The following is a 17,470-nucleotide window of genomic DNA, read 5'->3' as shown; positions in this document are numbered from 1 at the left end:
CCAGCAACAGCCTCTTGCTGCAAATTAAGTGCTAGGCTGTCCTTGCTACCTGCCACGCTCTGAGAAACCTGCATTAACACGATTGATTTCCACCTATGGTGCATGCATAATTATTAGGAACATTGATATTCTTTCAGATTATATTTTTTTCCAAGCACATTTTACAAATTACAAACCACATCAATATTAATACGTAATATTAATTTTGTGAATCTGAAAGGAAGTTTTGGGAGTTCATTTTTAATCCATCTAATATCCTGAAAATTCCGTCTTGCAGAGATTGCCTAAAAATTAGCTTCTAAAACTTACTGCCAGATTCTGGAAGATAAATTCTTCAAACATTGGTAAAAGAGGATGTAATGCTGGTTCCTCTTAACTTATCGGTCTACAAAGCCTAGAAAAAAAGTCTTCATGTATTTCACAACCCTTCAGCATGTTATTCTTATTAAGTGAGGATCTTTTTCTTTAGGAATTTTTACCCAAGCAAAGTCCCAAACAACTACCATATTTTCCGGACTATAAATCACACTTTTTTTCATATTTTGGCTGGTCCTGCAACTTATAGTCAGGTGCGACTTATTTATCAAAATTAATTTGACATGAACCAAGAGAAATGAACCAAGAGAAAACATTACCGTATACAGCCACGAGAGGGCGCTCTATGCTGTTCAGTGCTCCTGTAGTCTCTCATTGAAAACAGAGCACCCTCTCGCGGCTGTAGACGGTAATGTTTTCTCTTGGTTCTTGGTTCTAAATAAATGCTTCTTATAGTCCAGTGCGACTTGTTTATGTTTTTTTTTCTCGTCATGCCGTATTTTTGGACTGGCTTTGGACTTATACTTAGGTGCGACTTATAGTCTGAAAAATTCTTGACACCCTGTAATTCTTGAGATTCCAGGTAGGTTTAAGTTCTGGAAAATGGTGGAACTGGATACTAAATGGTTCCTGATTGTTTTACACCTAATTCCTCACAATAATTTTAAAATATTTTGTCTTTTTTTTTTCCCTCTGACCCCGCTGACCCAATGAGCATTTTGTTGTCCAGTGGTCATGTCTTAACTTTTCAATTTCTGTATTGCATTAGTTTTGAATACTTCTCACGGGGATTAAATCTCTTTCTTGTCTGTAAAAGAAAAACTGCTTAATAATTATGCACACCTGAATACAAGACATTTTTTTTTCACTTACAGCCTTCATGTACAAATGTATATATCACTTATAAATGATTAAATACAAAAATAATAGTAGTTATTAAGATTGATGTGGTTTAGAATTCGTAAAATGTGCTTGGAAAAAATACGATCAGAATATTGACATTCTTAATAATTATGCACATACTGTATTAGACTGTCATATAAAAATACCAAAGTCGTGTCTCTGATTATTATTTTTATATGATTTTAAGTGATCAGAAATTGACCCAAACTGTTTTAAAGTATTGTCCCCCAAAAGATGTCAATTTGATTGTATAGCTTCCATGGGGATTCTTTCAGGAAGTGACATTGTCTCCTCAGTGGCCAACAGGGCAGATAACAATGGGTGACGGATGTATAAAGTGTGCTGATTTTCATGGGGCATCTGTCCCATTGTATTGTGTTCACTGAGGAACAGATTGTCTACTGCAAATCAGTGAATGGTTTACCTTACCCTTCACAGAGAAAGTCTGGAAGATGTTCAAATTATTAGGTCCATACTGCACCACACACCTGCTGTTCATCAGAATGAATTCTATTAAAGGGTTAGTTCACCCAAGAATGAAAATCTGTCCATCTTCTACTCACCTTTGAAGCATCCTGTGTGTGTGTGACTTTCTTCTTTCAGAATAATCCAATCAAAGTTATATATATATATATATATATATATATATATATATATATATATATATTATATATTATATAATTAATATTATATTCTGCTAACTGTTGGGAACCGGAAGACGTGCAGGCAGATGTCATAGTACATCAGCGCTGTGTGGTTAGTGACGAGTGCGGAGAGAGAATCAAACAAAATGCTGGTCTCGAATTAAAAGCAAAAAAAAAAAAAAAAAATTTGTAAAGAACAACATTGGAGGATTTTGAAATAAGGGACGTATTATTACAGATGCGCTCTCTTTATTTCACGTCTTCTGAACTGTTGACAACAATCACCTGCTTACCCCCATTGAAAGGCTTGAAAGAGCAAGGAGAATTTTTTATATAACTCCAATTGGATTATTCTGATTGGAAAGTCACATACACCTAGGATGCTTTGAGGGTGAGTAGAACGTGGACAAATTTTAATTTTTGGATGAACTTACCTTTTAATGATCCAATTCATTCTAAGCCTTCAGCACGGGTCCACTTTGATTCCTATGAACCCTCAAGAAGAAGTCTGTCTGCAAATATACTGCCTAAATATTATTGCTGCCAGTAATTTCAGTTCCTGGTAACCTGACGGGAACACAGGGGTCTGTCTTTAGTCAAGGAGTAGACCTGCAGATGTCTCTTAAGCTTGAAATCATGCAGATATACCATAAGAAGTTAATATGGAGCAACTTCCTGCTTTGATCTGATCTGAGCCTTCAAATTTACTTACATATTATTGTCATGCTGATTTAGTTATATTAACTCTTTGATGCATTTTAAAATATGATTTAAACTTGAAATCATGCAGGTATACCATGAAATATATAGCAGATTCCTGCTTTGATCTGGTCTGAGCCTTCAAAATTAATTCCACATTAGAGTCATGCTGATTCAGTTATATTAACTCTTTGATGCATTTTAAAGGGATAGTTCACTTTCAATTAAAATTTTGATATGTTTTAGCTTACCTCAAGGGCATTCAAGATGTAGGTGTCTTTGTTTCCGCAGTAGTTTACATTTTGATATTTTTAGGTCAAACCGTTCTTGTCTGTGACTCATATAATGGAGGTCTATGGTCACCACCTCAAAGAGCATGCACAGAGGATTCCAAATTAAACAATTCCCCATCGTAAGTACACATTGATGACCTAAGACACAAACGAGCGGTTTGTGTAAGAAAACGAACAGTATTTATATTGTTTTTACCTCTTGTACACAACCAGGTCCAACTGATCTGAGGGCGCGCGTGCTTTCTGGTGTGTGATGTGTGCGCGCGTTCTGGCTTAGTCTGCGCAAGCGCAGAAAGCGCCGGAAGTGTACATACATAAAAGGATTTAGTAATATTTGGTTTCTTATTTTAATGAAACCTGTTCATTTAGATGTTACCACATGAAAGCCACTATTTAAGCATTTTGACTGTATTTCCCTGTAGGCCTCTCTGTTGGCCATGGTTTCCTCTTTTCCACTCTCATTTTCACTTGCATGCTCATCTCTCTATCTTTTCCCCCTCCTCACTCTTTCTCCCCCTTTCCCTCTTTCGTATTCATGCCCGCTGTTCTCTGAGAAGAGCCCCAGCTTTGATCAATATTTCTTCTTGCTAAGCCTTTTCTCCCTGTTCTTCTAAATGACCTACTTTGTAATCTCCTCCTGAACAGCTCTCTTTAAAATTGTGAAAAAAGAGCAAAGGCAGTGAAGCCCCACCACTGATCTGATACATATTAGAAGCTAAAGCTTCCGCTTGTGTTTGATAAATAGTAGTTTAAGAAGGTGGGCTTTATTGCACAGACAGATTTGAGGAAGCTGAATTATTATATTTCCTGCAGTAATCTGTCTACTCGGCTTATTCATCATCAGTTCTGGTGCTTCTATGAACGTCATGCTGCTTTTGGTAGATTTCACACATTGAAAATTAACTAAATGGCAATGAAAATCAAATGTTGCAAAGCTTAATTGTTCATTAATTAATCAGTGAGGTATCATTTGATTTGTTGTAGTCCATATTTTGAATTTAGGGATCATGGTTAAAAAAATAATTTCCACTATCACAAGCTGTGCTCTCTATAATCCGTCTTTACTGTATGACAAGATTTAATAATAGCAACAAGGTGCTTACAGCCTGAAGTCAGTCCATGTTTGAAAAAGAGAAAGTAAGGGTGAGAGACCTGCACACGTGAAGTATGTGATAACACCATGTGAGGAAAGCAGTGCAGTCAGGTTACCGGGGTGGGGCATATAAAGCAAAGGATGCAGGGATGCTGCCTCTCTTCTCTGAAGTGCACAGCAAGCATAATACTTTATAGGTTTTTTTTTTTTTTTTTGAGGATGTGAAGACGGATTAGCCCAAGGGCATATCTGCTATTTTGGGAGGTGGGGTGTGACTGTGTTGCAGACACACATTCATTCTTCTCTCCTCCCACTTTCCCTCTTTCCTCGACCCACTAAATCTACTGCAGCCAAATTGCTTTGCAGATGAATACAGATGCAGAATAGTGATCATTAGAGACTGTTAGCTCTCTGAACCTCAGTTTCATCTGCTGGTCTAACAAAGGAGGCTCAGTAAAGAAAATCCTGCTTTTGGTCTGCTATAACCTTCTGATGTACATGCACACTGAGAGAGAGAAGGAGAAAATATTTATTTATGATTCATTGCTCTATAGGTTTTGATTATGGCACATACACAAAAAGCAAAGAATTAAAAGTCGACTCAATATTGATTGATTTATTATTGAGAATAAATAGAATAGATTAGAATAATTTGATAGAATTTCATCAAATTAAAACTTTGATTTTGGATTTTGGAGCTGATGAAATAATATAGTTAATATAGTTGATGATAATTGAATCATAGTTAAATATATTAAGTATGTATTAAAATTAAATATAATTGTTAAAATGAAAACAATAATGTGTATTATAATATTAACTATAATTATAATTTTTTATATATTATAATTATTGTCATAAGGCTTGAATGACAAAAAAAAAAGTAGGGGAACCTCAAATATAATTTTAAAGCTAGTGGCATCTAATACATACATGTTGGTAGATGTTTTCAGAAAAATCTTGCTCCCTAACAATTAACAACAAGTGTTATATACTAGTAGTATATTAATATATATATATTCTTATAGTATATATATTATTTTTCTAGCTGTGTTAATTTTAAATGTAAAAAAATATATACATGTACATACATAAAGTGATTTGAATAATACACTTTAGATATAATTTTAATTATAACATACTTATTTTTTGTGCAATACTTCCTTGAAAAGTATGCTTGTGGAAACGTTCTTTAAAATAATTGCCACTTGGTTTGAAATCCGAAACCACTTTCTTAAAGGTCCATACTAGCCAAAGGTCCATATCTGATGAATTGCCCAGTTAAGTTAGAATATAGATCTAGGCCTTTATAAAGTCAGTCATGATGCTGTCTGGCACTAGACACCATCATCTCCTGAGTGCTCACTTCCCCTCCCCCTTTACCTTCCCTTAATACTCCTTCTATTCTGGGTAGCAGAGCAGGCCTCAAAGCTGGTGAGTCAGTTGGCGAGAAGGGCACAGGCACAGGGGAAAGGAGGGCTGGAAAGAATTGATTTTCCAGTGGACCATGCCGAGCTGTCTGCTCCCCAGCATTGTGTGAGAGAGTTGGACTCACAGAGGGAAACTCAGTATGGGGAAATCTACAGTTTTCATGCTGTTCCCTGCTGACAAAATCAAAACTTAACTACACCTCAAGCCATTCATCGACTAACCTTTCATTGCTGCACTCAACAAGAAGCTGAGGGAATTGTATACTATATACACGGAGTAAATCCATGGTTTTCCAACCCTTTGTGAATGATACGAGAAATGTATGCTGGTTGAGACAATCTGTTGACCGACTGGAGCAGCCCTACCACATGATGGGGTTAATTGGGTTGCCATAGAAACGACTGATGCAGCAATCTGCTGGTACAGAGCTTTATAACGGGGAGTTTATCATCTTTAAAATGCTGCCTGGTGCAAGTCACTCTTCTGAATCAGACTTCTGATTTCGAAGTCAATTAAGTCATTTTGGTTCTACTACAATAAACACCTATAAACTCAAGTTAGCTTTAGGTAGATGGGATTTTTCATGTAAGAGAACTACCGATGTTCTGAGATCAGTATACAGCATGTTAAATTCAATGGACAGCATTTGGGACAAAAGCAATTTCAACTCATACCTCATTTTCTTAAACAATAGCCAATTTTTTAATTATTTAAAAGCTGTGTCTGTTTTTATGGTCATTGGTGACATATCATGAAAATCTGACATTTTTTCTTGTTTAAGTGCTATAATTTGTATAAGTGCATTTACCAACCCCGAAAACGTGAAAAAGAACTAGTAAACATTTTTTTTGGTTAGCTTTTCTTTGCAAGCTTGTGAAAAAATGCTCTGATTTCTCTAGAAAGGGGATCTTTATTATGATATTACCGCCACTTAATCTGCATGTTTCCACCCAGGGCATCCCCATTGCAACAACGATGTACTAGTTCTAACGCCATGGCAAAAGTTCTAGTAAAGCATGCTAACTGTTCTGTCTTTGGCTGCTATGATGAACACAGAACACTATTTAGTGAGTCCCAGCCTCAGAGGAGACAAGAGAGCGGTTGATTTAGCGATTTATTTACTGTATATTACACTGGATATACAAAGAAAGGCTAGTACTATTTTTTCCACTAATTTTATGTTATCACCTTCATATCATGTGGCTATGGTTTTGAAAAAAAAAAAAAAGTATTTTAAAGTTTATGGATTTGTTCTTGGAGCATGGCTCACTCAGAAGTTTTTGATTGTCAGTGCGTCAATTCATGTGACTAACTTAAAAATGAGTGATGAATGGCTCATTGTAACCCAGATTTTACTTTTTTATTTTTTAAGAAAACACGAGACAAGTGGGGGTTCATCTTTGCATGAACACAATGCTTTAAGTGTCAGTTGAGCCTAATGTGAATATATATATATATATATATATATATATATATATATATATATATATATATATATATATATATATATATATATATGCTATGTTTAACAAGGCTTTTAGCAGTCTGATCTGTTGACTTCAACTGAAGAGTGTGCGTGATATAGTTGAACATTTCCATTTCCATTTACCCCTCTCTAAAAACACAGCCGCTCTCTCTCAGCCAATTTCTCTTGTGCTTCATCGATCCCCTCAGCGAGACAGTCTGGCATAAAATGCCCATCCACCCATAATCAACCAACCAGATGCGACAAGAACACAGAGCTCTGTGGATCAAAACAAAAACAAGAGCATATGGAATATTTCAGTGACTCTCTCTCTCTCTCTCTCTCTCTCTCTCTAGTGAGAAGAGGAAGCTACAGGTAAACATTGTCAGCCCCATTCATTGCAGTATGAATGGAAGGAAGTGCACTGTCATCGTGGAAACCAAGATCAACCAATCACAGCCAGACTTCACCAAGAGCCGATCGGGATACATTCTCTCAGTGCCAGGCAGCTAGATGACCAGAGATCCCAAAACAGCCCCTTTAAAAGGACATTGACAGCAGGGTATCTATTTTGTGCTAGTCCAAACCTTTTAGTTGAACGACCTTAGATATGAAGCCATACAAAATTTGCCTGAAGACAGGCAAGGAAAAATGTTTAATAAAATAAAAAAAAAATAAAAAAAAAGTTTGTCCCTAAATTCCAAACTTCAGTTTAGATTATGACAAGGAGGTAGCGATAAAGACCCTCAGAAAAGATTTACCAAACTCATCGCTGTTTATTTATTAAACTTTACAACCAAATGAAGAGCAATCATAAACGTAATATTTATGAGGAACAGGATATGCAGGATTTTAAAAGTATCTAACTTGTGTTTTGAGGTTTTTCCTTCAAAGGGAATTTGTTGGTTTTTGATCACTGCTTCATGTTGGATGAAGAATAGCTCTGCTTGTGTCCCGATGTATTGCACAGATCATAAGCAGTCCTGCGGTTGCTGCTGAATTTGATCAGATGTTCTTGAGCGGGATGTGTTGATCATATCCTTAAACTCATTAACTGCTCAGAGAGGAGCGTTAAACTCTCTCGTAATTTAATTCTTTTTTTCTGCATATAGCTGGTCATTTATAGCACATTGTATACAGAAACTGTCATATTGGATATAGCTTATATAATGTACTGTATATGCACAATATATAATGTAGTTAGGATGAGAGCTGTCATTTATTCACATATTTCCTGATTTTGGAGTAGAATCAGATGGGGCTGCACAGAGCAAGAGTGGTGATATGTTGTTTTCTGTTGCCATTTTTTAAATAGACCCTGCCGGCGATAGTAGTCCATTTAGTTCTTCACTCACCATCACAAGCAAAAAAAACTATTCAACCACTTCTGTGATGATAAAGCCATTAAAAAAAAAATGCTCTCTCATGTTTACAATGACTTCAAAGTAGTTGCCATTTTACATGAGCCAAAAATGCATGTCACCAACCAATTGTTTCATTAGGGTCCAATTTTACTTCTGTCAGCTAGTTCTATCTCGTCATAGTTCAGTATTTTGTCAAATATTACTACTGCAAACAGCTAGTGTTGATATTAAGAACTTTGCACATCTGTGTGTATAAATGTGTTCAAATAAGAAAGAGAGCAGTATTGATTCATAGAACAAAATCAACAGAGTTCTGAGTGGAAACTCCCAAGATGTCTGACCCAGTTTGAAGCTTTCGTAACTGATAAAGAAAGTGCCAAGCTGAAAACTGACTGCTGTTCTTCATTCCTGAGATGTTTGCATAAATCTGTTTTTTCATAATTGTTTCGTTGTTTTGTTCATGGCTTCTAGAAAGAGATCTTTTTTATCAGTTAATTAGGATCGTTTCTGGTGGCCAAAAATATCCCTAAGCTCTGATCACTGGGTGGAATTAAAATGAGGGAATGTGCATTTGATAGTGAACTAAGGGTCACAACAGTCAGACGGGTCGCTGAACGCTGATCACATGATCTCCATTTTTCTTCGCTGATCATGTCTGCTTCAAACAGGTGCACACACACTCTCTCATCTTCTTTCTCAGTCAGTGTACTCTCTCTTGACTGTTAGCCTGGATTGTTAAAGTGTGTCAGTAAAAAAATGCACATATAGTACGTTAGGAAGATCAAGTCAGATGATCTGATCCAGTTTCTGCTCACCAGTTCTTAAAAGCAAAGAATTGCAATAAATGGACTTACAGCGATTTCTAAAAGTTGTCAAGGTCTATTTTTCTATAAATCAAACACTTGTATATTAGACATTTTTTGGCCATCAGTAGAAAAATACTGACAGTGTGCAAATGCTCTTTTACCTTGATAAAAGGAGTTATATAGTTGATTGTTAAGTTGCATAAAATCCAACCCATTTCGTGGAGAGAGCAGTCTGTTTTGTTCTGGCAGAGAAAGTCATATGATACCTAATCATTATATAATATAAAGTAATTTCTGTCTTTCTTGTCGTGGACCCCAGTGATTTTGTTTAAGTGCCGAATAATTCCAGTTCCCAGGTAAAAGTCTTTTATGTTCTTTGTTGCAATTATTCCTATTCATCTTGGTTAATATTCAAGATTCAGTCTGATCCGATCAAATAATGTGCCTACTGTTATACTTTAATTATTTAATTAATATATTTTAAATGATGTTTTAAATTTTGAAAAGATGTTACACTTGATTGGACCAAATCAAAAAGGGAATCCAGTATATACAGTGGGTTTCTTTAGGAATAGCTTTTTTTTTCATATGTATATTAACACAATAACCTGTGCATTTAGTAATGAAAATGATTATATGGAAACCAAGCAGCTACACTTTAAAACCATTATATTGCTTAGGAATGTTTTACTGTTTTGTTTTGTTTTGTTAATCAAATAAACGCTGTACCAAATATCTGCTCCTGAAAATAAACATGCCCTTGAAGTGTCTGCTCCAAGGCTTTTGCTCCATCACGTTGATGTACAGTCATTATTTAATTGATTTGCTACAGACTGCTATTAATCCAGGGTGAGCAGCTGTTTGCCGCTGGGAAGTTGAAGACATCATTGAACCTGCCAATCTTTTTTGTTATGGGCGTGGTTACAGCAGATCCATTTACATCAATGTTGAGGTATTATGTTTTACTTATAAGGGTATTGTAATGCTTGTTCTTGAGTTCATGGCAGACAGGTAGCTTATATATGATTTTATAGCCTATATTATAATTAATTACTGTACTGGATTAATATGCAGAACACATTAAATCATACCATGAATAAATGGCGACGCTACGGGGATGACACTGGTCCACCCCAACATGTGTGTGTGTGTATTTGTATATATTTGTCTTTGTGTGTTTATAGGTATAGCCATAGCCTATATATAGTCATATCTATTTCTATTATCTTATCGGGGAAGGAGTTGATGTAAACATCCTCACTGTCAGTTCACTTGTAAGTATCCGATTGTTGGTAATTCTAGTGAATTCATTTTAGCAAATTAGTTTGTCTTTTCATATTTAAAAGTTCAAGTGAAATGGTTAGTCTAAAAGGACTCTCATTTGAAGCTTTAGAAAGTCCAATTCATTCTATTGTTTCTTATATGTAGCTTTGGAAAGTTCGGTTCATTCTAGTGAACCAGTTTGTCTTCAACAGCCCTCTCTCACATACAACTTTTTTTTCTCACATAGCCTACAACAGTTCAGTCCCATTTGACGTGTATCTTTAGAAAACGGATGAATTCTGGTGAATTTGTAAATGAACGTATTTTTTAAAGGTTTAGCGAGTCCCTACATTGCATTTCATATTATATAAATTAGGAAGTAGCCTACTAAGTAGCCTTTTTGTATTCTTCTTCTTCTAGTAATATCTTTGCAACTGCTGTCATTAGGAGTATTTATTCATTCAAAAACGTCTCAGGTTTGTTTTGTTTATTTTATTTTTTTTTTATTGAAAGGATCCCCATTAGCTACAGCCGTGCTGCAGCTTTTCTTCCTGGGGTCCTGAAAAATATATACATAAACAAAAAGAAAAATAAATCATTAAAAATACAACAAATAAATGGAAAAGGTAAATACACATACACATATACACATACTGTACATATATATACACATATCAAAGTACATATGTACCCTCATACGGCATGAAATATACACACATATAAAAACACATTCATACACATACGCCTATATATATATACCTACACATGTTCACACACAAAAATAAATAAATCTAAACAGTCAGATGTATTATTTTGATAGATGCTGTTTTACATATAATTTAAATTTATTGACATTGTTAATAAGTATGATATGCTTTGGTAGTTTATACCATTCCTTCATACCTCTGAACATAACAGTGTTTTTTACGGCATTTGTTCTTGCTATGGGTAAGGTGAAGTTGCCTTTAGTTGCATGCCTGGTACTATACTGATGATTGTCTACACTAAAAGAAAGATACTTAAAACAGAAGGCAATTTTGAAATGGAAATGTTTCTTTAAAATTAACAGTGAATACAACAGTCTATCTTCGACCAACAACCAAGATCTTTGTGCATTAATATAATATTTCTCCTATAGCTGCACCTAAGTGCTACACAAGCAGCTCTATTCTGTATAAGTTGTAATTTATTCATATACTCACCAGTGGCATTTGACCAAACTGCTGGGCAATAGTCGAGGTACGTCAATATTAGTGCTATTAATCTAAAAATACAGCACCAATAATATTTCTCTTTTCAGTCTCTCTAAGCCAATCATCAGACATGTGAGGCAATTTCTTATCTTTGGGCAGAGGAACTATTTTAGCCTGCTTCCATGCATATGGGCAGGTACAGCAGATAAAACTGAGGTTAATGATGTGGGTTAGAACAGGGGCAATAGAGTCAGCAGCTAGTTTAAGAAGCCTGCTGTCAAGACCGTCGACACCCGGTGGTTTGGTTTTACAGGCTTTTAAAAGATTCTTTACTTGATCTATATTTACACTTTCTAATTTAAACCTTAAGTTTTTATTTTTCATCAGTTAATTTCTTATTAATAGGCGAGATATATCATTACTTAGATTAGGCATATTTTCTCTTAGTTTATCTAATTTTCTTATAAAATAATCATTAAGATAATTTGCAATATCTATTGGCTTAGTTATAAATTTATCCCGTTTCCAAAAAAGATGGAATTATTTTATTTTTCTTACCAGTCAATTGATTTAAAACATTCCATAACTTCCTACTATCATTACCTATATTTTTAACATGATTATCTAAATAGATTTTCTTCTTCTTTTTATTAAGTTTGGTAACAGAATTTCTCATTTTACGATATGAGTCCCAATCACATTTATTTCCTGTAGTAACTGCTGTTCTTTTCATTTGACCTCTTATTTTCATAGAATTTTTCAGTTCATCATCCAACCAAGCTGTGACGTTATTCCTGACAGTAAACTTCTTTAAAGGCACATGTTTCTCAATCAATGACAAGAATAGATTGTTAAATTTAAAGAGAGAAATTTCTGGATTACTAGCTGCCAACACATCAGACCAGCATATAGCTTGAACATCTTCAATAAACTTGTCATTTTTAAACAATTTATAAGATCTTTTAAATAAGACTGCAGTTCCAGATCCACTCAGCTTGGTTGTTAACACAGAAATGATCAGATTATGATCACTGCTACCAATGGGAATAGACAATAGCTTGTTACACAGTTCAGGTCGGTTTGTGAAAATATGATCGATACAGGTAGATGTTCTGGAGCCGTTGCTCTTAAAACATGTTCTTGTAGGCTTATTTATAAGTTGAGTAAGTCCACATGCATTTGCAGTAGTTAACAGTTTTTTTTTTCAAATAGCAATCTTTAGAAAACCAGTCAATGTTTAAGTCACCCATGAAATATATGTCCTGACTTACATTAGTATTTATATCCAACATTTTACAGATAGTATCAAGATATTCACAATTGGCACTTGGTGACCGGTAACAGCAACACAGAAGTATCGACTTTCGGTGAGGTAGATGCATTTGCAACCATAATATTTCGATGTTAAAACTCATTAAATCAGTTCTTATTTTTACTGGCAAATGATTCTGAATATAAAAAGCTACTCCACCACCAAAACCATTTCTGTCATTTCTGTATATGATGTAACCTTCAATAAACAGTTCTGTGTCATCAAAGGAAGAGTCCAAGTGAGTCTCTGAGATAGCAAGAATGTGTATTTTATACTCATTTAGCAGTTCAGCAACTTCATTGATTTTATTCCTGAGACTGTTTATATTAATATGTGCTAGTCTTAAGGCTTTTCTTGGTACTGAGTACATGAATTTTATGTGCTGTCATGCCTTCAGAGTTGCGCAGAGATTACTCAGGAGTGCTAGTGCGAGAATGGATGATGAGTTTATCGTATCTGAGGTAGGCAATGTCTCCTTTGTCACGTGCTTCTTTCAACTTTGGCATCAATTCCTTTCTTTTTAACCGCACAGCATCAGTGTAATCGTCATTAATGAAAATTTTTGTGCCCTTGAGATTATTTGCTCTTTGCATAACAGCAGCGTTATCCTTGAAGTTCAAAAATTTAACAACAATGGATCTTGGTCTATTTCTAGCAGCTTCAGGTTTTCCTATTTGGTGTGCACGCTCCATCTCCAAATCTCTTTGTAGTTGTAGTTTTTGGCTAAAAATTTTCTTCACTTTTTCTTCAGAGTCTGCCCAGGATTCACTGGTGGATTCAGGAACTCCATCAATCACAATATTATTTCTCCTTGATTGACTTTCAAGATATTCTTGTTTGTCACACAACTTGCAGACTCTCACAGATTTTCACTATATCAGTTTCTGTGATTTTTCCATGCTCAGACTGTTTAGCTTGAGTGACTTTAAGTTCATCTACGTCCTTCTGTGTATATTGTAAACTTGCTTTTAGCTCTTGTAATTCTTTGGAAACTTTATCCATTCTGGTGTTCATTGGGTCCATAATAATTTTAACAAAGTCCTTGAACATTTCCTGCTGTTGCTGTAACAGAGCCATGAACATATCTTTTTGCTGTTGTAACAGTTCATTTACCTGAATGATGGTTGCATATTCCTCTTCTGTGTTCCTTAACTTTGGAGGAGCCATGTTCTGCTAACCCTGAAAGCTGGAAGCCTGGAACCGGCCAGATGGTGGTGGCTGGAAGCCTGAAAGCCGGCCTGGTGGTAGTGGCTGAAAGCCTGGAGCTGAAAGGAAGATGGCTCTATTACCACCTGTAGGCCCAATCTCAATCCACCAAATATCACCCTTCAGTTTCACAATCCACTGCTTCAAACCATCAAAATGACTACACATCGATCACAAAATCTGTTCAGAAAGTTCCTTTTTGGAGGATGATAAGCAGGTCTGCAAATGTGATTGCTGAAACAACAATTGACAAACGGCAGCTCACAGTGTGCCTCTCCCTCTACTTATGTAACCATGGTTCCCTGAGTAGGGAACTTTGAACTGTGTCCTCTAGGGGTCGCTATGGGGAACACTTCATCGTTAACCGTGTCTGAAGCATACATTGAAAAAAACACCAACAACACATTGGCCGGCAACAACCCATGACGTCACTACCGGTGTGACTATAGTATAAATAGGCGCCGGCAGAACATGTCATCCACTTCTTCGTCTGAAGCTCATGTCCAAAGCATGGCAGGAAGCTAGAGGACACAGTGTCTCATTCCCTACTCAGGGAACCATGGTTACATAAGTAACCTTTGTTGTTTCCTTTCAAGGGAACTTCTAAATGCTTTCCTCTAGGGGTTGCTATGGGGAACAGTATACCCACACCACCATGCTGAGGGGAGTGCAGGCCAGAACTATGGCGAGCACTAAGTACCAACTCTACCATTTCCATAGGAGTTGCCCCTGGGACGTTAGACAGCTTTCCGTGACATTATCTCTTACGGCCAAAGGCCTAGGCTACATACCCAAACTTACCTATTAGGGCCAGACCCCTGAGCCCGGGGTAGAGCTCAAGGCTTGGAATCAAGAATATATTCCTTTAAAGGGATACAACCAAGAACCTAGCATCATACTTAGTCTTGGCCTGTCACACAGGGGCTACCGCTTGCTCTTGCATGAGCTTGCTGAAGGAGTTATCTCAGATCCCTAGTAGCAAGACCCTGTTTAAATAGGTATCCTGTGGATACACAGATAGAGTGGCACCCAAGATGAATGGGGCTTTTACCAGCTCAAGAAAGGGCATGAAGCAACTGTGCAAAGCCCTTACCATATAGGTTTTTAGAAAAGAATGCAGAGTGCAAGGGTGCAAACTTACCACAGTGTGGATATTAGAAAGTGCGCAAAGACTTCATGTGCACACTTACCATAACATGGATTTTAGTATACTGTTCTAAGGGGCTCTCATGGCACTCTGAAAGAGCAGTTCATAGATGGAATGGTACATCCCAAAAACAGCATGTTTGAGAGTCATCAACTTGATCTATGGTATAATGCTGGAGTGGCTATCATTAAATATCTAGCTGAGGTGAGGGGCAGACACCCAGCTCTTAAATGAGAGGGGAGCTCGACCTTCCACCTGTTCCAATGCTGGAACAGCTAGCAGTAATTTACTTAGCTGAGGGATTCTAAACCCAGCTCTCAATGAGAGAGGGGGCTCGACCTACAGCATGATCGTTATAATCAGAAGGGTAAGCGTACTGCAAGCTAGCCAAAAACTCAGCGCATCAGAGAGGCGGAGGTATGGCCTAGTTCACGAATGTTAGGGGAAAACTCCAAATTCAGAAAGGAGTAGCAGACTCATAGGCAACCCTTTTGGTAAAAGGGAGTGCTGCCAAGCTACCATGAGAACAGACCACGGAGTGAGGAATTCAACTGCTCAGAAGGGGAGAGAACTTGAGTGCCCAAAAGGAAGCACCATGCTCACAATAAACCTCAATGCTGAGGGGAGCGATGCTTCAGAGTGTGTTAATAGACACACTGGTTGAGTGGATCCCAAGGTACCGGGGTCTATTTTATTGTAAAATTTGTGTTTTTATTTTTTCCAAGCCAGAGCGCAGTATAATGTGGTTATCTGAGAAGGACATGATATAAACTATCTGTCAAACAACTGCAGACAGACCCACACTAAACATTTCCTATATTAACAAAAGGAAATTACTTATAGGGAGAAATTTCCCATCAGAGTCTTGGCATGTTCTCACTGCGACGTAACGCGCAGCATGCATTCAGCTCCCGCGGGAGCTAAACACGCTCCACCCAACCACTAGCTTTTCATAGAAATCAAGCGCGAACAAACTGCTCCCCCTCAGTAGTCCTGCGAATGCATCACAATGAGTGCAGCAGAGCGCATGCAACTCCCTCGAGAGCTGAACGCGCTTGCTCTTCATTACACACACACACACCTCAGCACGCAAGCCGTGTGAACTGCAGGTATCAGAGCAAAGCCTCTGGCGAGAAACATACACTCTTAAATGCTGTACGCTTCAAACTAAACAGTCAATGAAGATGAAGAAGAGGATGACGTGTTCACCCGGCGCCTACTTATACTATAGTCACACCGGTAGTGACATCATGGGCTGTTGCTGACCAACGTGTTGTTGGTGTTTTTCAATGTATGCTTCAGACACAGGTCACAACGAGGCGTCCCCCATAGCGACCCCTAGAGGACGCAGTTCTAAGTTCCCTTGAAAGGGAACCCACATATAATTATGTACAACTTGACAGAGATTTTAGATAGATAATTATTATATAGTTTGATAGACACACGCATTAAAAGCCCTCCATATTTCACACAAATCCACCCACACTGGCTAATTAGAGATTTCTGTCCTTGCCACTTGCCCTAAATGTATGCTCAGTAGTGTAGTTTGGGAAGATTGACACTCTGCTCTTAAACTAGCAAATATTTGTAAATCAACTATTAGTTCCAATGGTATAAGTAATAATAGGAAAATGTTATTGTTTAACAAGCTACCATTATCCAAAACAAACCGATCTGTGATAATGCAAGACCACATAATTGGAAAAATAGATGTTGTCTTGGTAAACTTCTAGTGTTCATGTTGCTAATCTGCTTATGTAACAGCCCTGCACCCAAATGTGACTAGGTACAATTTGGACAGTCCAGCTGAGAATTATAGTGTTCTTTAGGTGATGTCAGCTGAAACCTTCCTAAAACAAACACACCGTGGTCTATCTTTAATGATCAGTGCATCAGTTTATTTGTCATCACAGTACAAAAATAAATAAAAATAAGCAGAAACAAAATGCAAAAGTTACAGCAACAGATTTTCGTCTTTTTTTTTTTTTAAGAAAAAAAGTAACAGATCCGTAACCCCTCCCTCCCACCCGCCTGTCAAACTCTAGCCCGATACTATAGAGTCCTACCCTCTAATAAGCACGGCAATGCTCTGATCCTAGAAAATCAACTTGCACACATCACATTCTTCTATACAAATAGACTCGTTCGCGCTTGCACACTCATGCAATCCTTTTTTGTAACACTGTTTTCAGTTCAACAAAGAATTACGCAACAGATACAGAGAGAGTTTGACAGGAGTTTAATCTTTTACTTATCATTTTTTAAGTATTTTTCCTTGTTTCAAAGGACTACTCTGTGATGCAAGTGGGAAAATGGCACATTATTGTGGGCTGGGG

General features: G+C 37.0%; 1 protein-coding gene across 1 annotated transcript in view; it reads left to right on the top strand.

Moving 5' to 3' along the window:
* Positions 1 to 8,093, top strand: part of myo1d (myosin 1D) — an 88,855-nt gene extending 80,762 nt beyond the window's left edge. The window contains exon 22 of the mRNA XM_059532407.1: positions 7,200 to 8,093. Coding sequence (XP_059388390.1) covers positions 7,200 to 7,356 — 157 coding nt within the window. The 3' untranslated portion in view covers positions 7,357 to 8,093. The remainder of the gene's footprint in view (positions 1 to 7,199) is intronic.
* The last annotated feature ends 9,377 nt before the right edge of the window (positions 8,094 to 17,470 follow it).

The sequence above is a fragment of the Carassius carassius genome, chromosome 40, assembly GCF_963082965.1.
Source record: "Carassius carassius chromosome 40, fCarCar2.1, whole genome shotgun sequence".
In the NCBI taxonomy this organism is placed as follows: Eukaryota; Metazoa; Chordata; class Actinopteri; order Cypriniformes; family Cyprinidae; genus Carassius; species Carassius carassius.
The sequence above is the reverse complement of the archived record's forward strand: the minus strand, read 5'-3'. Positions and strand labels throughout refer to the sequence as shown.